We start from the raw sequence: 18278 nt of genomic DNA, 5'->3' as shown, positions 1-18278 counted from the left end.
GAATCGGCTCCGAAAATGAATCGGACCGGAGACGCCCATTTCTGGAAATCAACAATCGACCATCGCACGTACCTGCGGCCCAAAAACTTGACAACAGGGGGGGTTGGGACCAATCCGGTTTCGTTATTTTATTTCTAACCTACATACCTGGCTGCTGCAGCCGAACCTTCTTTATTATCTCTACCCCCTGAAAAAAAAAAAATCAAAAATCAAGAGATAGAGGGAAAACCCGAGGTCGCACAAGATTTTGCATCTCCGGAAAGGTCTGCGCCCGCGCCACACACAAGAACCGCTGCCTGCTGCTGCTGCTGCTGCCGCTGCTGCGTTGCGTTTCTCACATATGATATCTTAGGTATGTAATGTAATCAACGTTACATCTGGAACATACCGTACATACATACATATATGGCGAATAACACACGTAGGTTAAGTAGGTATGTATAACCGCAATTGGCCAATCAAGCGAATGTACGTGCGTAAACGCATCGTTAAGTATTTGAATTTACCTTTTTTTTCTTTTGGTCTTTTTCTTTTTCTGCGGAAGTAGTTTCCGCAGCACATTTGTGGACCGGATGGACCCTGGGAGGGATGCGGATTACGGAGCGTCGAGGATATATGTATATAAGAGAGGTACCTAATGTATGCACATCATGACACCGCGCCGCCTCGCTACCAAAGCCACCATATGTCTCGTGTAGCCACATGGGATAACAGCGTGACATCCAAGGGACTCGGATAGAATGCCCTATTAAGCTGAGGCTCGGAAGCCTGCATGCATATTGACCGTCTTGAATTGATTGCTGGGGTTGGCGGAATCTTCCTTGGGTTAACCTCTGGCCGTCTGGATATGGCGATATGTTTGCCACTTTCTCTTGGTGGCATGTTATGTGCCGAAGATGGAGCGTGTTCCGGTATATAGGGTTAGACTTGTATATGAATTCCTATGTAGGTACTATAATATTCACGTAGAAGCCATAAGCTATGTACATGTAGCTACCTAGCTCGGTATACGAAACCTGATTATTATTTCTTCTAGTTTCCCCTAAGTGCTTATAGTCACCAGTTAAGGATCAGTAGTTTGAGCGACCAATTGCTTCGTTAATTATTATAATGTTAGTTAGTCTATAGTTGAATGCTCCCTATTGGACGTAAGGCCTTCCGAGGCAGTAAGCTCGTCGTTCGAAGGCCTACTCTTCATTTGACTAAGTTAACTTAAACCAGCCAAACAACCATCCCGCCTTCAAGCCAACCCTTAAGTCGGCTTCCCCGTAGATTATGTTATAGTAGTTTCCTAAGACCACCAAACACTGGCACCAGCAAATTTACATATTCTGGTCCGTACTTTAAGACACCTCCATCCTCCCGAGCTTCCAGTAGCTTTATTTTGATGAAGTCTTAGCGCGTTGCAAAGGTTGCGTTACAAAGGTAGAAACCGCGCCACAGTTGAAGCTTTTGATGACACGTGAGGCTTATGATATACCAAGAACTAGGTCGTTGATGAACAGAGGGATACCTTCAAGGTCGAGACGGATAAATGAAGGGCAAAACTGATCCAGCGCGAGCCTCGTTTCCGCCACTGGAATCGTTGTTCGGATCGGTACTAGACTTGTCACTGTCGCTGTTTAATAGGATTCCACAACCGGCGATAAAGGTTTAGGTTTTAGGTTTAGAGCTCGGTTCCCAAATAGTGGGCGTTGATGGCCCAATAATCAAGATCTCGACAGAGCCTCGGTCCAGGCAAGAATAACTGATGGTCCTCCTCGTGTAAGAATGCTGAATAACTCCGCTGATGACGTTACGCGATTTATTGTTAGTTATCTTAGGCGGCTTATCGATTCGACTTTGTATGCTCAAACCTCTTCACACTCAGGGCAACTTCCATGCTGCAACGAAGAGACTCCAGCCTTGTACGTAATACCTACTTAAGGTCATGCGTCGCTCGATTCGACTTTGTCAGAGTACTATGGGTTGTAATGTTGTGCGCAGTAGTAGCGTGTCGCTTCTTGCTAGTGATGGTTTCAGTATTAGTGTTGTTGTTAAACATTACACTTGGTGCGGTTGCTGACACGCGCTTCCCCCCTTCTGGCCTTGTGCTTGAAGAGTAATCATCAATGAACCATACCAATGCCGTTGCTATTCCGGTGGGGAGTTTTCCGAAACCGTTCTGCGAGTCTCCATTTATTCGGATTTCCTCGAAGTCTTCTTTATCTGGTAGATGTGATAGGATTCCTCGGCATTTATTGACGTCCCAATTTCCCTTCACTCCGATTCTGTAGATTTGCCCTAGCGCTGACATGGTGTTGCGGTATGGTTGACCGCTACTCGGCTGTCCGTAGGGATTGAAACGGACAAGTGTGTAAAAAGTTGCCAAGAACCTAGACCTCGATTTCATCTTTGTCGTCGCCAAGCCGAGGCCCCCAGGTAGAAAGGTTGTAAGCTTAGAGAATATGTCCAGCAATATGGAGTCATAGCGTGGGCGCGGGAAGCGGGGACGAGAGTAGGATCGGCTGGGAATCGGATCCGCTGAGGACCAGCGGGCCAAACCTGCCACCAAGTCAAACTAATCAAGTGGGTTAATGACAATTTCAGGAATCGCAGGAGATTAAGTTGTTGTGATGGTAGTCACGGAATTAGAAGAGACCCAAAACTTACCTCGAAGGGGATCTCTTCGCCCCCAGGACCCACGAAGTAAGCCCCGTCTTCCTTTTCGATGATGTGGATGTCCATCGTCGACAGCTAAAGGATACAGTATTAGTTTGTGTGTCACGCATAGTCAATAAATAATGGGACCATACCGAAGCCATTGTGTTGGGACTTGAATATAGAGGCCCGGGAGAAGCTGGAAAGGGCATAGCGTTGGCATTCGCGTCCATGCTTTGAATATAAGTTAGTGTTTGCTAAGAGTAAATGTATAAGACATATTAATAAGTAGGGAAAAGGAAACCTCGATGTTACTTACTAGTAGTTGGCCAGGTTACGGTTCGGCCACCGGTCAGTCCACGGCGAAGCCGGTTCTTCCGGTGGCGTTTTGGCCGGCGAGGACGGTGTATTGTTCGTCCATCCTGTGGTTATCGTCGCCGAGCTTAGTCCAGATAGTTGGACCCTCATCTTAAAACAGTTAATTGACAGGTACGTTTCGAAAAATTAGAGGGTAGTAGGTTGTGAATATATAGAGGTCATTGTAGGCTATCCTTTTAAAGTCCAATCCACGGACTTTAGGATGTCGACTGTGTTGAGAAGATAGTTCTCTAGCGGATAATTAAAGTTGCTTATGAGTCGTATTCTCCTTGTCCATATTCATTAGCTGCAATCACTTGTTAGTATGATTGTTAGAATGATAAAGTTAAATGAGAAATCATTGAAGTAGAAGTAGAAAAGGTACTGTTAAAGAAGGAATTTCTTGTGTTACTTACTAGACTTTGAGGATAAATTGTGTTAAACAGTTATTGTGGCTGCTTTTGTGAGGTAGGATATGGTAACTATTTCATTAAACGTCAGCGCCTAGATTAGCAACAAAGACAACTTAGAAAGCAAGCCGAATAGGAGTTTAGATCGTAATAATAAGTTCTGTTGTCATCGGAACAAGGATTGTTTTTGGGGACAGTGGGTTGAAGTGATCAACATGGACCGCTGCAAAAGAGAAGTGAATAGAAGGTAGGGAAACCCAGCGGGTTAAGGGGAGGGAAGTAGTGGGTGATAATGTGCAAGATGCGTCAACAAGATAAGGTAGTGTAACAGAAGAGACGGATCAACAACACCAGGGTGTAGGGATCAAATGAGATGTATGATTCTCAATGACTGACAGTTCAAAAATGTTGAAGGAAGTGCGCTCGCTGATAGATAGAAGCGTTCGAAGGACTTACTAATAATTTGGACGCGTTTAATGATACCTCGAAGCTTGAGGATATCGTAGACGCCACAGCCCAACCAACACCATGTGGTCATTCGCATTTCCTGGTGTTGGTAGTTAAAATAATACCCAATAGTCTTCTTCATCGAGGCTCTCCAAGGCTTAACCAGACCTTGACGTGTTTTTCATGTTGTAGTAAGTAAAAGTGTTGTAGAGATTTAGGTTGGTTATATCTTATTAGACAAATAGAGGTTAAAGAGGTATTTATGGGTTGAGAATATTTTGGTTGTATTAGGTTGTAAAAAAGAAGTGTGTAAAAAGAAAGAGAAAGCGGGCGACCTAGGTAGCCGTCGTTAAATATACAATCTTAGGCGGTGTGAATAAAAGCCTGAGGCGGCAAAATAATTCTACCAGGGCAACAACGAAAGGGATCGCACCTGCCGTCCTACGCTACAGCACATGCATGTATTCCTTAGGAGACGTGTGGTACATCGAGATGTATCTATCTTGATACCTTAGGTAGCATAAACCATTGAAGTGTTCCAGGTACCTACAGTTGCTATTACCACTTCTAGCCTTGTTTTGTAGTATCCTTACGGCGCCCATTAACCTAATAGATTGTACCAGTGTGACAAGTTTGCCTACCTGAGTCATTACGGTGATTTGGATCTATCCTAGCGTTAATAGTAGCAACGAGGTCACTTCCCACATTAATGCCATTTAAAGCAGTACTTCAGTTTCAGTTACACATAATATGTAGCGCCGAATCTTAGACATCTACCTACCTAAGGAAGAAAGTGTACCTTGCTAATTAGGTAGGTACTTTCGCCTAGGAGCCTACTTTTGACAGGTACATCAAAAACCTCGAACCAGGAAGGACCTGAGTTATCAGGTAACTTAGGGGTAGAATCATTCTAAGCGCCTAAATATATTGTAAATATTCTCCTAGCGAGCCAATTTCTTCACTAATACGTCTAATACCCAAGATATTATTAGGTAATTGTGCTATGAAAAAATGTATCGAACCTAACTATCTTATAGAAATCATAATAAACCTACCTATTCATACGTTTCTTTCCTGGGGGTTCTGTTAGCTCCTTGAGAATAAGGCTGAGTAAGACTAGAAACCGGTCTTCGTATCTATCTTCTCAACATTAATATTTCCTGTGTATATCATGCCCCAAGTCTTAACTCCTCCCGTAATTATCTCACCCACCTCCCGGAAGCCAAAGTGGGCGTAGATATCACGAGCCCGTTCGTTGCCAGCTTCTAGCCACACAGGCATAGCGCCGCCTTCGTTTTGGTCTGAAGTGAACCTCTCCATGAAGGGGACTAGCACCGCCCGAACTAGAATAACAAAAGTTAGCAGTTTATTAGGACCAAATAAGGTCCTATTAGCAGGGTCAAAAAGAGAGATCTGGGATATAGGCTGGGAAGTACTAAGTAGCGTTTAGTATCTAGCTGGTTCCTGTCTATATTGTAATAATATGATTATAGGCTGTGGCATTTGGGAAGCTTGCGGACATAGGTTTACTTCCATATATTTTACAGTTAGTCCCTAGGCATCGCAATCCATGCAACAGTAACAATTAGAAAAAATGGTACCTGGCTCAGAAAAAATAGGCTCCAAAAAGAGGCTCAGCATCTGGATCATATCAAATCAACTGGAAAAGGGGTTAGGGGGCATACGAGTAGAGGTCACTTACCAGCCCCTGGTACATACTCCACCGCCGGATCCCTCGCCATAAGGCTCAACTTCCAATACCGGCCGGCACTCACGCGCTCCGCAATAGGATACAGATGCACACGCATTAGCTCCGTGACTCTATCCACAAATGCCTTAAACAGCGGCCTCTTCCCTGACACTGCCGCCGTCGACACATCCATACGGTGCGGATCGCCCGCTCGCCCCGGCTCCCAGCATGCTACTGCCGCAAAACCACCAGCTTCTACCACAAACCCGCCTGCAGCTATCTTAGCCGTGAGCCGTGTGATAGCCGAATCGTATACGATGCGCTGCATGGTGGCGAGATCGACATCCTTGGTTGTCTGTCCTGGAGGTAGCTTCTCCCCCTGGAACATGACTGTCAGGGGGTCTGTGGCCGAGGCCCGCGATACAGCGCTTGCAAGACCTTGGATGTATCGCTCGGATGTGCCCGTAGTTACCTCCGGGAGCACCGCTGGCTTGCTCGGCTCTTGTACGATGATAGGTGATATGCTTAGCAGTTCCGCAGGAAACAGTGCCGTTTCTGTTGTTATTGGGGTGTCGGCCATTGCTATTGTTAAGGAACTATTAAAGGCTGTGGAAACTGAAAGAGGAATTGTCGCAATTATTTGACCTTGGTTCTTTCTTATATATAAATATTTAGTAGGTCTTGGTCTCTGGGCCTGATGGTTCGTGTAGGTACAAGAAATAATCTAATTGTAAATCATCTTAACCGAGTTTATTATTATTCGTGAGATATACAAGCAAGCTTAGGGGAGGAATCGCGCCATGTTCTATGTGGACGAGAGGGGATGTTTAAGGGCTGTTCAGGGGTATTTGACTTGAGTCACACCCCGTACCGACTTCGGGAGCAAGGTCCCTCCTATATTTATAAGTATAGCATCCCCTAATTGCTGCGGTATAATAAATGAATTGGCAAAAAGTTTCCATCATACCTCAGGTAGCTGAGCTACTAATATTAGGACTAGTTATTATACGTATGCATGCTATTCGATGTATCTTAATTAGTATATTTTTAGTGTTGTTATATTAGCTATGCCACTTCTGATATTCTCTTTGTAAACGGATTCATGCCTGAACTCTCCTTTGCAATACTGATTTCTCAACTGCAACTGAATGATAGATTTAACTATGTCAACTGCCAGGAAATAGGCTTAGATGTCTATATGGGGACTTAGAGTACGTGGTGCAAAGAACATACACATCTCTGGTTGTTGCAGCATGGGTTCAGCTCTTTGTCTGGATCTTCATTTGGTTACATTATGTGGCTAAGTTTAGTTAAGCACATATATATCGCAATCCCCTCTTGCATATACCGAGACCCCTTTGTCTTTTCCTTTCCGTAAACGCCGGCGAGGCAAATATTAAGTCAAATCCTCAGTGAAATAGTTTAAGCGCCTGTAGCTTCGCGGTAGAAAGTCAGGCTTCTATTTGCGCCGGCCGTGCAGAACATCTCGTTTCGTCCTGTCTTGGGTAGCCACTTGACAGCCCAGAGTGCCTTGTCTGTCTCGCTGTGAGTTGCGACACAGGCGCCTTTGTCGATAGACCAAACCTTCACTTTGCCGTCGAAAGCACCACTGAGTAAGTACTCGCCTGTGTCGTTCCAGTCGATAGAGGTGATCCAAGCTGTATGACCCTTTAGGTTGCCTACATGCTCACCATGCTTTGTATCATAAATAGCGATGATACCTGCGTCGCCCGCAGCAGCCAGACGTGTGCTAGCCGGCGAGAAGGCTACTGTTCTGATTGGTTTGACCAGACCTATCTACTAATTAGTCTACAAGAAAAACAGGTATGGAAATATGTGCACAGGGATGATTGTGAAGTAAAACCTACCTGGAAGTGAGTATTGTAGTCGGCCCGTGTCATTGTTAAATACGTAGACAGCACCACTTTGGTGACCGCTTGCTGTGTATTTCCCATCGCGACTCAGATCTACACAAAGCCCAAAAGAGCCAGAGCCTGCATTGCCAGTTTCGTACTCGCGTAATTTCTCGGACCTATCTCCAAGAAGGTCCCATACATTCACTCGCCCATCATAGGTAGTAGAAGCCAGGTACTGGCCGTCTTCACTAAGGGCAATGGCCCATACCTCTCCAGCACTCTTTCCTGAGCCTTTCCCAGGATCTAGCTCTCCAAAGGGTTGCCATTCGGTTGTATCTGTTGTATCTGATTTGGCCAACTTCCATATTTTCACTTCCCCACCAAAACCAGCCGATGCTGCTACCTTGCCATCGCGGGAGACGGCAATATGGTGGCAGCCGAGCTTGTGCGCGCCGGCTAGAGACTGGACAAGAGGAATGGAGGGTTGTGAAGTGGCATGTATATGTATAGTCGAGGAACCGCTGGCGGAGAGGAGTGCTGTTGGCGTGGCCGCAAGAGAGAATATGTCGGTTATGTGTGCTAATAGATATTAGCATAAGTCTAGCTGAAGCTTAAGAGCTCGAAGCTTCGTGTCCGAGGTTGGTTTGGGTTTGGGTTTTAGAAAAGAGTATTGCTCACCATTGTCGATAGTATGTGTCGTTAGGTATTGCTTCGACTATAAATGTATTAGCAAGCTGATATTACGGCACACGGTGTCATTTTCTATTTTCTATACTTACCATGGTGTAGCTATCGATCCATGTGGACTTATTGCGAAGCTGCTGGGTAGAAAGTGTGGTGGGGTTGATGATGTTAGGAATATTAATTGCTGCAGACGGCATCTGCAAGTTGTCTTAGCTATGGTGGGGTTAACTAAAAATTGGAGACCTGAGCAGAGGCTCTTTCTATGCACATCACACATCTCTCCCTTGGTTCCTTCGTTTCTATCTTGTCTACCTAATTTTATTAATCTTAGCGTACGGCAGGCACTATGGATAGGCTAGGTACATGTATTTGATACATGTACTTGGTAGGATGTACATGTAGTTATGTATTCTATCCCGTGGAATGATTGTATAGATCAGAATTATAAACCAGAATTTACAACGACTTCACTTAACATCTGACCTCATAACTATAGCAAAAGCGAGGTTCAGTTCAGTTACACTATTAGGTAGTCATAGACACATACTCAATACACAGGTAAAACGCAACTTCGTAGAATCGTGGTTTCATTTGTACATGTCTTTTACCGTTAATATTTATTGTAGAATCCCTTACCCTTATACCAGAACGCCGGTGATATGCATGAATTCTAGTTTCATGCCTGGTCTGTATTATGCCTTTTGTTTGAAATCCCGTTCAAGCATACCACCGAGACCTAGCCATACACAAATTAGTATATTGTCGAAATCTTGGAGAGATACTACTAACGGCCCATGCAATCGGAGCATAAAGTATGCATCTTTTTTACCCCCCCGCAGGCTGGGCACTTGTTTAATGCTGTGACATCCTTCAGAGCCTTTCCTGCCATCTGCCGATGCCTCTTCTTCATGTGTGATGTCTTTTTCTTGGGTACTGCTCGAAGTATGCCTTCCCATATATCACCCAGCAGAGACGGTATATTTGAGATAGCAGCGGGGATGGCGATGGCGAGTTCGGTCACTGACGGTAGTCGCGACTCTTGCGCATGTTGTGTATACAGAGCGGTTGATCGGAAAGAGGACTGGAAGCTTGTTGATGCTATCCTTGGGAAGAGGGAGGGGAAGAATGAGGCTATTCGTAGTTGCTGGAGGGCGGCCATGGTTGATACCTTTAACAGGTGGACTAACCGTTGCCTTTCGTAGTGTTGTAGTAATGAAGGGTCCTTCTTTCTTGGTCACTTCCCAGGAGAATTGCTGTGCGCAAAAAGAGAAAAAGAATGGCAATTATTGCGCACACCTCTATGTACAACGGCTTCTTGATAGAAAGAGCTTGCCGTTCTCTAAAAAGTTTCTAGTGCAAAAATGGAGATTGATTGGTCGAGAGTTCCGGGCATCTGCCCATCAGCCGGCACCAAATGATGCAGGCACGTACGACTTTCAACCCCAGCTCCGGCCCACTAAAACATCTACGCACGGATGTTAATTGGCCTATTAGCACTTGCCAGCCCCCTTCCCCCTTTCCTGTGGTCCCCAGCCCATGCCCAACTTGCACCTTCTTAACGGAAATTATTGTTTGGCAAGGAAATCGCAGGGAGCAATCTAGAGAGGATCCATCCCCTTCACGTCGAAAAATTCCCAAACGCCAACGAACCTCAACCTTCTTTTCCCCATCAACCATCAACTTCAACTCTGTCTCGCATCAGAGCTCACGTCACCACTCCTAGTCATTCGTTCGTTTCTCCAATTGCCACTAGGCTATTTCTTGGAATAGGAGCCGACATTTTATCAATTCATTGATCCATCAAGTCAGAAGCAATGGCATCGCAAACCATCTACCCTAACAGCCATGTCGGTTTCGACAGCATCACCTCTCAGATCGAGCGCAAGCTCTTGAAGAGAGGTTTTCAGTTCAATGTCATCTGCGTTGGTAAGCCATATATTCTCTCTATTATCCTTCAAGTTATAGCTACCTGATAGCTACCGTTTAACCCGCTGCGGCACGTTCCCCTAGTTCGTGTAACTGACGTGTCTCGTGTCATGCAATAGGCCAAACTGGCTTGGGAAAGTCGACTCTGATCAACACCATCTTTGCATCCCACCTTATCGACTCGAAAGGTAGAATGGTACCTGATGAGCAGATTCGCTCCACCACCGAAATCCACCCCGTATCGCATGTTATCGAGGAGAATGGCGTCCGCCTAAAGCTCAACATCGTCGACACCCCGGGCTATGGTGACTTGGTCAACAACGACCGCTGCTGGGACCCCATCGTCAAGTATATCAAGGATCAGCACTCCGCATACCTACGAAAGGAGCTCACAGCACAGCGAGAGCGTTACATTCCGGATACCCGTATCCACTGCTGCTTGTTCTTCATCCAGCCCTCGGGCCATTCTCTGAAGCCAATCGATATCGTAGTATTGAAGAAGCTTTCCGACGTTGTCAACGTCGTGCCGGTTATCGCCAAGGCCGACACTCTGACCCTGGAAGAGAGACAAGAGTTCAAGGAGCGAATCAAGGAGGAGTTTGCTTTCCACAACCTCAAGATGTACCCTTATGACAACGATGAGCTCGATGAGGAAGAGCGTTCAATCAACACTCAGATCAAGGTATTTTACACGTCATATGTACCCTACCTACCTTGTACTAACGAATTATATAGAGCCTTGTTCCCTTTGCTGTTGTGGGTTCCGAGAAGTCAATCATTGTCAACGGCAAGCAAGTTCGTGGACGTCAAAACCGATGGGGTGTGATCAATGTTGAAGATGAAAACCATTGCGAATTCGTCTACCTGAGGAACTTCCTACTCCGAACCCATTTACAGGATCTCATCGAGACTACTTCGCAGATTCACTACGAGACCTTCCGTGCCAAGCAATTGTTGGCGCTCAAGGAGAGCAGCGCACAAGGCCACGGCAGCAGACCGATCAGCCCTGCCGCAGATCGCGAAATGAGCAGGAGCTCTCAACGGATGACTATGAACGGTTACTAAGTCGTCGTCTAATTTTCTTTGTATGCTTTCTACGAGGCGTTCCTCGGATTCCAGGCTTTCCCATCCCCGCGAAAGATCTTTAATTGCCCTTTACGACTATTACAATGAGCGGCTCCGGTGACTAGGATGCAACGTGAGAGGGGGCGACTCATTTTAATAATTACTCCGAGGGCCCTAAAAGTTCCCTTAGGATGGGATACCCAAAACTGCGTCCGCGTGGGAAAACATTTGAGGTTACGTGAGGAGGCGTATTTGAAGCTAAGGTCAGATATGGTTGACCTGTCTGGGTTGTTCGAGCCTGTTATGTGTTTGTCGGCCAAGCAAGCAGTATTTCCATCTACAGTCTGGCGACGCGACGTTCTTATTATTTCCTTTTTAGTATTCCCCCAAAGCTCTGTTCATCTTCTCTAAAGCTGCTAAGATTAATCCGTGGTCAAGCCTCTACTGTACTCTAATAGAGCCCGCTCTGATACCTGATGGAATAAATACGAAACTTATGCCCCAAACACCTCTGCTTTGAATTTGTGATATATCGTGGTCCCGTCCTATCCTGTTGGCTGGTTTTATATTCCCCGGGATTATGGTCTTATCTATCATTCGATTCTAATGTGCAACCGACATTATTCCTAGCTTCGTTACCTATGCTAACGGTTTATAGATGAAGTCTTCTAACTCCTTGAATGCCTTCTCGACGTCGTCATTAACAATGATAATATCGTGAACACCGGGTGTATTGGCGTATTCGAGCTCGAGCTTGGCCTGATTTAGCCTCTTGACGATAGAGTCCTCGTCCTCGGTACCTCGACCTCGCAGGCGCTTTTCAAGTTCCTCGAAGCTAGGCGGCTTAATAAAGATATAACGCGCCTCTATGCCGCTCTTCTTAATCTGTTTAACACCCTGTTTTTTTTTTTTTTTTTTCACTTCAGCGATATCCTTTTTGACCATGATCTGTAGGTTCGAGAAACTCACCTCCATCTCAATATCAAGTACGACGACACGACCCTTGGCAGTCTGATCGGCGATAGTTTGTTTAGAGGTACCGTAGCGATTGGAGCCGAATTTGGCGTGCTCGACAAAGCCATTGGCCTGGACTAAGGCTTCGAATTCTTCGGCTGACACATAATAATAATCAACACCGTGGGCCTCGCCGGCGCGCGGCTTACGCGTGGTATGCGACACGGATAGAGCGAAACAGTCCTTGTGCGCGTCGAACAGGCGCTTGAAAAGTGTGCCCTTGCCCACGCCCGATGGGCCAGAGATCACGACGGGACGGCGGTCTTGAGGCAGCGCTGTTGCGGGAGCGAAGGGAATTCAGTTAGCGAGGCTTTTTGCCTGGGTTCGATTCGAAATCGTTCAAGTGGGATCCCGAGACGACTGCAACCCCGACAAGCGAGGGAAATAGAAACACATACTAGAAGCCATCTTATCTACGCTGCGAGAGTTGTGGACGACGAATTGGGCTGCCGGCGATGTGCAGAAACGAGAGGCGGAGGAAAAGAAGGTCGGATTGTTAAATGTACTGAATCTACGCAGAGATGACACCGTTCGACGGTACATGTGAAGCTGCTCGGACCAGCCAGCGAAGGTACCTAATGTTCGGTCAATTGATGATGGACCGCCACTGTTTTTTGTTCCTTAAAGTCACACTGCAGAAATCGGCCGGCGCAGTCCGAAGGCAGAAGCAGTGAAACCGGCAGAATTTCAAGGGCTCAGGCTTAGGTTGTTACCTTAATTTTAGGGTCCGACCGAAAAAAAAAAAGATTTGAGGCTGGTGTTGTAGTTTCTGTGGCTGGTGAACGCGGCTAATGCTAGCAGTTGTTTTCATTCCATGCATTAGATCCCATTCTGTCATTTGGCGCCGTCTTGAAGCTAAGCTCTATTCAACCTTTATTGTTACACCATAGAAAAATGGTAACCATTGGAACCCCTGTCTCAGGTCTCAGGGGTGCCCTTACACTAGTGACTAGTGTAGAAAGCGCCACTACGCCCCGGAATTTTTCTATTGTCTTCTCGCAACTTAAATGGATCTTCAGGGGAATCTTAAATGTTCGAATTGTGATTTTCACTAGTACCCACGCGCACAGAGAACGGTCCGTGTTTCATCATTTTCTCGACCCTACACTTGTATAACAGCTGTGACGTCGTTGTAGAACATTCCGAAACTGAGGCATCGAAGGATCAATAACTATGTAGAAGAGACAGAAGAAGAAAGTGTTCAAAGAATAAGCCACAAGATGACCTAACCCTATCCCTCGAACCAGTGCAGAAGAAAGCTTAGCATCTGTTAATAGAATACTTCGCGAGTTCAGGATGCCACCATAGCCTGAAGGAAACTCGTACATCTGACAAGACTGAAGCTAAGCAAATAATAGCCTATGCAGCAAAAGACTTGCCCAATCCATCACGAACCAACATCGTATTAGTCTCGGATTAAACTCCGATAGAGGGTAGGCTGGGTAGAACACCAAGCCACGAGAAAAATTCCCTGAGGAGCAACTAATTCCAGACATGGTTGCCCTAGATTAAATCTAATTATGAAGATATAAGCAAACAGCATACCATCGTTACAAAATGCTGGTGTTGATGGAATACATACACTAGCAACACAAAGTTGTATGACAGATAATACCTGTAATAAAACGTTTGACTTATTAGGAGAAGGTCGGTGAAACTATAAAATTGGTAGAGGATCTTGAACAGGGCATGTTCGCTGCATGATACAGTACGGTTCGATGGTGTCATGATGCCGGACACGGTAGTTAAGCGCGCCAAATAGGTGAGAAATTACAGTGCGAATAGGAAAATAATGCATACCCTAACTAGAGTGGGTAGAATTAAACTAGGTTAGGAGATTGAACTAAGGAACTGTCAGATGAACCAATCCTGGTCGGACTATACTCCTTTCCTTGTTTGGATGGAGACGGCCCAAGAAAGACCAAGACGCCCTAGTCAGCTAGTAAAACCCCTCGTAAAATCGAGACGACATAGGTGGGCAGTCACTGATTGGCATCGTGTAAATGGAAGTAGGTACATTACCATAGTACATTCATTCTGTGTGTGAGTGTATGTGTGTATGTGTGTACCTATGTAACATTCGGTCATTCGCTCCTGCCCGTTGCACCTGCAAACCTGAACCTTGAACCTGCCAACGCTCCCTCCTGCTCCAATCATTATCTATTAATCTTCTTCCCTCCTTCGCACCCAACCTCTTTTGCCTCTTCATGATTCTTTCCATCTTGTCACTTCTTTTCTGCCATCTTCTTTCACTAATTCACTTAGACTTACTCACACAATCGTTATTACTTGGCCGTAGGCTTATTCTCGTCGCTCTCTCAAGAACTCTATTTAACAAAGCTACTTTGTGTTGATTATTCGCGCCTATAAAGGTTGTGAAATCGATATCCCGCAGATACTAATTAAAACAAACCCCCTTCGAGATTCTATTACCTGGAGAAACGAACCTCGCATCAAATACGCCTATTGGAAAACACATTTGGACAATAAAAATAATCATGTTACTTCAATCTGCAATCGTCGCCCTAGGCGGCGCAACCCTAGCAGCTGCTGTCACTCCTCTCGAGGTTCAGGGTCAGCAATTTGTCAACTCCAAGAGTGGTAACGCTTTTCAGATCGTGGGGATGGCTTATCAGATCGGCGGAAGTGCTGGTTACGACCCATCGCATGGGAAGGATCCTCTCTCTAACGGTGATATCTGCAAGCGAGATGCCGCTCTAATGCAATCTCTGGGTGTCAACACGATTCGAGTGTACAACTTGGACCCCAATCTAAACCACGACGAATGCGCTAGCGTATTCAACGCTGTAAGTTTTGGTATATTAAGTGGCATGCGACTCTAGACTAACTGTTGGCGACAGGCGGGTATGTACATGATCATTGATGTGAACTCGCCCTTGGCAGGCGAGTCTCTAAACAGCGGTGCACCTTGGGAGTCGTACTATGCTGCGTACCTTAACAGGACCTTCGCCATAGTCGAGGCATTCAAGTCTTACCCTAACACTCTTGGGTTCTTCTCCGGCAATGAGGTCATTGATAACGTCAAGACCGGTGCCACTGTGCCCCCTTACGTCCGTGCTGTCACTCGTGACCTCAAGAACTACATCAAGAATCACGCCGACCGCGCGATTCCCGTTGGCTACTCGGCCGCCGACGTCCGTGATGTCCTTGAGGACACCTGGAACTACTTCCAGTGTGCTATCGATGGTGACGAGAACGACATGTCCCGAGCCGATATGTTCGCTCTGAACAGTTACTCGTGGTGCGGCGACAGCTCATTCCAAAAGTCCGGATACGACACTCTCGTTGCTCTATTCGAGAATTCTTCAGTTCCCGTCTTCTACTCCGAATTTGGTTGCAACACGCCTTCTCCCCGTGTTTTCACTGAGATTGGCACCATCTATAGTTCGCAGATGATGGGTACTTTCTCTGGTGGTGTCGTCTACGAATGGGCCCAGGAAGACAACAACTACGGTCTAGCTGAATGCAACGACGACGGAACTGTTACACTTTTGTCTGACTACCACACTCTTCACGATCAGTACGCCAAGGTTGACTTCAACAGCGTTCAGAGCGTCAAGGCTACTAACAAGAAGATAACGCCTCCTGAGTGCAAGGCTAGCTTGATCAAGGAGAAGGGATTCAACAACAACTTCACTCTTCCCGCCCCTCCCCCTGGAGCTCAGAAGATCATTGACAATGGTGTTTCGCCCAAACCATCCGGCAAGATTGTTGACATCAGCGACTACTCCGTCAACCACAAGGTCACGGATGTCGATGGAAAGACTCTTTCGGGTTTAGCTGTCAAGCCACTTTCGGGTGACGAAATCAACACACCCAGCAGCAGCTCAAGCGCTACCGGATCCAGCTCGTCTGAATCCGGCAATGCCGCCCCTACTCTAGCGCCTCAAGGCTCCCTCTCCGCTGCCACCATCGTCATCCCGGCGATGATCGCCCTGTCCTTCACAGCCGGGTTCACGCTGTTCTAGGCGATCAGTTGAATAGTTACTGGATAATGAATGTTTGGCGTTGCACCCAGAGTAGCCGTGGGTTATGATAGCGTTTTTGACGTTTTATTCCCCCTCTTGTAATTGCTGTTTTCAGTCGTAGGACACCAGGATCGAGGGCTTCGTTGTATTTTAAATTAAATGTGCGCTTTTGTGCAGTACATACATAGACGTCAAATTTGGCATCATTCTTGTTTGAACCGTGATTTGTCTAAGAATGCCGGTGGTCCTAGGCTGTGTATTACACATGATGAATATACTTTCACGGAAGATTATGCAACCTATTGTACAGAAGGACAAGAGCTACTGTTAAGCTTTCTAGCCTCCAGCAAATATCATTTATTCCTATAAACCATGTCTGAATTGACAATAGGAAATGAGAAAGAATGAATAGACAAGGAAATCTCTACGTCATGGTAACTAATGCCTAGTACATACAACAGCAACCCCTAATATTCTCGTCGCTGCCTATTCCCAGTACTCATCATTCTTAGACCGGCAACTATCGCCAAATACGCAATAGAAGCCACCACCATTGTTATTTGTTTTAGGGCTGTTCATAACAAAGGGGTCGCTGCGGATAGTTCCTCCGCATCTGCCATGTTGCACTTCTCGGACAGAGTACTATTATGGCAAGCATCGATCAGCCATTATTTCGTGATGGGTGCAGTAATATCGAAACGAGGCAGTTCAAATTCGAAAGGTACTTACAGACGTATAGGCGGCATTATACCACACGCAAACCTTATCGCCAGGTTGACCAGTGCATGAATAAGTAGTCCCTGATGTCCAAGTTTTGGATACCTCGAAACCACCACTAATCCACTCCAATCCAGGAGGTGCATCCGCTGCAAGGGTGAAGCCAACGGAATACGATGTCGATTCTTCTTTGCCAACCTCACATTCACCGGAACCGCATGATATAACTTCCTATATATATGTCAACCGAATTTGTCAGGCAAGTTAATTGTTTAAACTCCATGTCCAAGGGGTGGGAACTAGCAAATGTAGGGGTAGGTGCCTTTTGTAATGGCTTCAGGGGTAATGGGAAGCAAACCAACGTACAGTTAGCTGCTGGTGACGGAACGTATCATGGGGGCTGCCATCCCCATCAAGCTCTGTGGTGGTAGTATAGAGTAGGCAACTTGGATTGTCAGCGACAGGGACTGAGTGAACAGATCCGAAACATGCTAAGAAGCACATTGGCATCATTCCCGCAAACTGGCTGAACTTCATCTTTCTAAACGTGATGAATGTTGACTGGAATAAGTAGTAGATGAATCGGTTAGGATAATCGAAATTCTAGCAGGGGACAGGCGGAACACATTAACCTTTTCTCCGTTGAGATAGATATATAACCACAGGAAATTTGGAAATGTTGCGGTTGTTCGGTTACGTTTTTTATAATAAAGCATCGAGATGATATGGGACGTATACTTTGAGCCACACACGTAATTGGCAAGGCATTTTTCCTGGCTTCAGTTCTGAAGTAAACCTGCCTTGCCCGGATGATCTTGGGGCCTTGCCATGTCGATAACAGTAGGAATTCCTATTATTAGATATAGTACTTAGGATCCAGAGGTCACACAGATCCTTTAAGTGTTCCTTAGATACGTCATATGGGAGGCATGAAGCTGAAATCAAAATGGGATTCGTTGCACAAATTCCAAATTTGCGGTGATAAGTATGCCTTTGTGCAACAGTGGCGCTTGACTCGCCTCCACCAAAACGGAAGAGTTCGTTCGCATTTGTAGGATGGTAGAAATAGTAAGAGAGGCGGGAACTCCACCAAACAGCCTTCTGGGGCTCAGCTGAGGATTCGAGAAAAGTTACCTATTCCGCCTTAGAAGCCTTACCTATAATCTCCTTCATGTTGCCCTCCGACATACTTTGATACAAGTGACTGTTGTAGTAGCTTCTCTTTGTATATATAGTAACGTAGCCGGGCGCCTATCACGCAGGTGAGGATATTAGCAAGGGGTGGCAATATAACTCTGCTGAAGTATAGGGAACTATGAACTTAGTTGGGATTAGGCCATTAACACTGATCTGGTTGAAACCACCTTGCCCTATGTACCAGTAACTAGTTTAAAGATCTAATAACTCTTATGTAACACGTTGAGTATTATCATCATCACCTTATGAACATTTTTGTATTTAGGGATTGTGCAATAAAACCTCG

At 45.9% G+C, this 18278-nt stretch overlaps 8 protein-coding genes across 8 annotated transcripts; 2 read left to right on the top strand and 6 right to left on the bottom strand.

The window, feature by feature from the left end:
- Positions 1 to 1558: 1558 nt before the first annotated feature.
- F5Y00DRAFT_61890 (uncharacterized protein) lies at positions 1559 to 3217 on the bottom strand. Its single transcript, XM_048013904.1, has 4 exons — positions 2960 to 3217; positions 2796 to 2874; positions 2653 to 2736; positions 1559 to 2560 (listed from the first exon to the last, which is right to left on the bottom strand). The coding sequence occupies exons 1-4, from the start codon at positions 3106 to 3108 to the stop codon at positions 1919 to 1921; spliced, it is 954 nt and encodes a 317-aa protein (XP_047869808.1). The 5' UTR covers positions 3109 to 3217; the 3' UTR covers positions 1559 to 1918.
- A 1712-nt stretch (positions 3218 to 4929) lies between these two features.
- Positions 4930 to 6124, bottom strand: F5Y00DRAFT_269238 (uncharacterized protein; the record flags this gene model as incomplete). The annotated part of the gene is made up of 2 exons (XM_048012406.1): positions 4930 to 5197; positions 5557 to 6124. 2 exons carry the CDS (start codon positions 6122 to 6124, stop codon positions 4971 to 4973), a joined length of 795 nt encoding a protein of 264 aa, XP_047869807.1. The 3' UTR covers positions 4930 to 4970.
- Positions 6125 to 6966: 842 nt separating this feature from the next.
- F5Y00DRAFT_250533 (WD40 repeat-like protein) lies at positions 6967 to 8182 on the bottom strand (the record flags this gene model as incomplete). Its single annotated transcript, XM_048009741.1, has 4 exons — positions 6967 to 7337; positions 7413 to 7979; positions 8079 to 8115; positions 8180 to 8182. 4 exons carry the CDS (start codon positions 8180 to 8182, stop codon positions 6967 to 6969), a joined length of 978 nt encoding a protein of 325 aa, XP_047869806.1.
- Positions 8183 to 8649: 467 nt separating this feature from the next.
- F5Y00DRAFT_223885 (uncharacterized protein) lies at positions 8650 to 9451 on the bottom strand. The gene is made up of 2 exons (XM_048005923.1): positions 8874 to 9451; positions 8650 to 8820 (listed from the first exon to the last, which is right to left on the bottom strand). Exons 1-2 carry the CDS (start codon positions 9241 to 9243, stop codon positions 8777 to 8779), a joined length of 414 nt encoding a protein of 137 aa, XP_047869805.1. The 5' UTR covers positions 9244 to 9451; the 3' UTR covers positions 8650 to 8776.
- Positions 9452 to 9792: 341 nt separating this feature from the next.
- F5Y00DRAFT_61851 (Septin-type guanine nucleotide-binding (G) domain-containing protein) lies at positions 9793 to 11368 on the top strand. Its single transcript, XM_048013903.1, has 3 exons — positions 9793 to 10010; positions 10130 to 10692; positions 10746 to 11368. Exons 1-3 carry the CDS (start codon positions 9899 to 9901, stop codon positions 11073 to 11075), a joined length of 1005 nt encoding a protein of 334 aa, XP_047869804.1. The 5' UTR covers positions 9793 to 9898; the 3' UTR covers positions 11076 to 11368.
- Positions 11369 to 11714: 346 nt separating this feature from the next.
- On the bottom strand, positions 11715 to 12497 carry F5Y00DRAFT_257174 (guanylate kinase; the record flags this gene model as incomplete). The annotated part of the gene is made up of 3 exons (XM_048010520.1): positions 11715 to 11972; positions 12045 to 12364; positions 12488 to 12497. 3 exons carry the CDS (start codon positions 12495 to 12497, stop codon positions 11715 to 11717), a joined length of 588 nt encoding a protein of 195 aa, XP_047869803.1.
- Positions 12498 to 14023: 1526 nt separating this feature from the next.
- On the top strand, positions 14024 to 16430 carry F5Y00DRAFT_223879 (glycoside hydrolase family 72 protein). The gene is made up of 2 exons (XM_048005922.1): positions 14024 to 14896; positions 14951 to 16430. The coding sequence occupies exons 1-2, from the start codon at positions 14588 to 14590 to the stop codon at positions 16076 to 16078; spliced, it is 1437 nt and encodes a 478-aa protein (XP_047869802.1). The 5' UTR covers positions 14024 to 14587; the 3' UTR covers positions 16079 to 16430.
- Positions 16431 to 16564: 134 nt separating this feature from the next.
- On the bottom strand, positions 16565 to 17332 carry F5Y00DRAFT_257172 (uncharacterized protein; the record flags this gene model as incomplete). Its single annotated transcript, XM_048010519.1, has 3 exons — positions 16565 to 16720; positions 16808 to 17026; positions 17162 to 17332. The coding sequence occupies 3 exons, from the start codon at positions 17330 to 17332 to the stop codon at positions 16565 to 16567; spliced, it is 546 nt and encodes a 181-aa protein (XP_047869801.1).
- Between the last annotated feature and the right edge of the window lie 946 nt (positions 17333 to 18278).

This window comes from Daldinia vernicosa (assembly GCF_022497035.1).
Source record: "Daldinia vernicosa strain CBS 139.73 unplaced genomic scaffold F5Y00scaffold_2, whole genome shotgun sequence".
Classification (NCBI taxonomy): domain Eukaryota; kingdom Fungi; phylum Ascomycota; class Sordariomycetes; order Xylariales; family Hypoxylaceae; genus Daldinia; species Daldinia vernicosa.
The sequence above is the reverse complement of the archived record's forward strand: the minus strand, read 5'-3'. Positions and strand labels throughout refer to the sequence as shown.

What these genes read in the sequence shown, in the direction of transcription:
- F5Y00DRAFT_61890 (XM_048013904.1), bottom strand. Translation starts at nt 3,108, where the DNA reads ATGAGGGTCCAACTATCTGGACTAAGCTCGGCGACGATAACCACAGGA. An exon ending in GTCCCAACACAATGGCTTCG is followed by an intron (nt 2,737 to 2,795) that starts GTATGGTCCCAT and finishes TGTATCCTTTAG; the next exon opens with CTGTCGACGATGGACATCCA. An exon ending in GCGAAGAGATCCCCTTCGAG is followed by an intron (nt 2,561 to 2,652) that starts GTAAGTTTTGGG and finishes CCACTTGATTAG; the next exon opens with TTTGACTTGGTGGCAGGTTT.
- F5Y00DRAFT_223879 (XM_048005922.1), top strand. Translation starts at nt 14,588, where the DNA reads ATGTTACTTCAATCTGCAATCGTCGCCCTAGGCGGCGCAACCCTAGCA. An exon ending in GCGCTAGCGTATTCAACGCT is followed by an intron (nt 14,897 to 14,950) that starts GTAAGTTTTGGT and finishes TGTTGGCGACAG; the next exon opens with GCGGGTATGTACATGATCAT.
- F5Y00DRAFT_61851 (XM_048013903.1), top strand. Translation starts at nt 9,899, where the DNA reads ATGGCATCGCAAACCATCTACCCTAACAGCCATGTCGGTTTCGACAGC. An exon ending in GTTCAATGTCATCTGCGTTG is followed by an intron (nt 10,011 to 10,129) that starts GTAAGCCATATA and finishes GTCATGCAATAG; the next exon opens with GCCAAACTGGCTTGGGAAAG. An exon ending in CAATCAACACTCAGATCAAG is followed by an intron (nt 10,693 to 10,745) that starts GTATTTTACACG and finishes CGAATTATATAG; the next exon opens with AGCCTTGTTCCCTTTGCTGT.
- F5Y00DRAFT_223885 (XM_048005923.1), bottom strand. Translation starts at nt 9,243, where the DNA reads ATGGCCGCCCTCCAGCAACTACGAATAGCCTCATTCTTCCCCTCCCTC. An exon ending in ATGCTCCGATTGCATGGGCC is followed by an intron (nt 8,821 to 8,873) that starts GTTAGTAGTATC and finishes GTGTATGGCTAG; the next exon opens with GTCTCGGTGGTATGCTTGAA.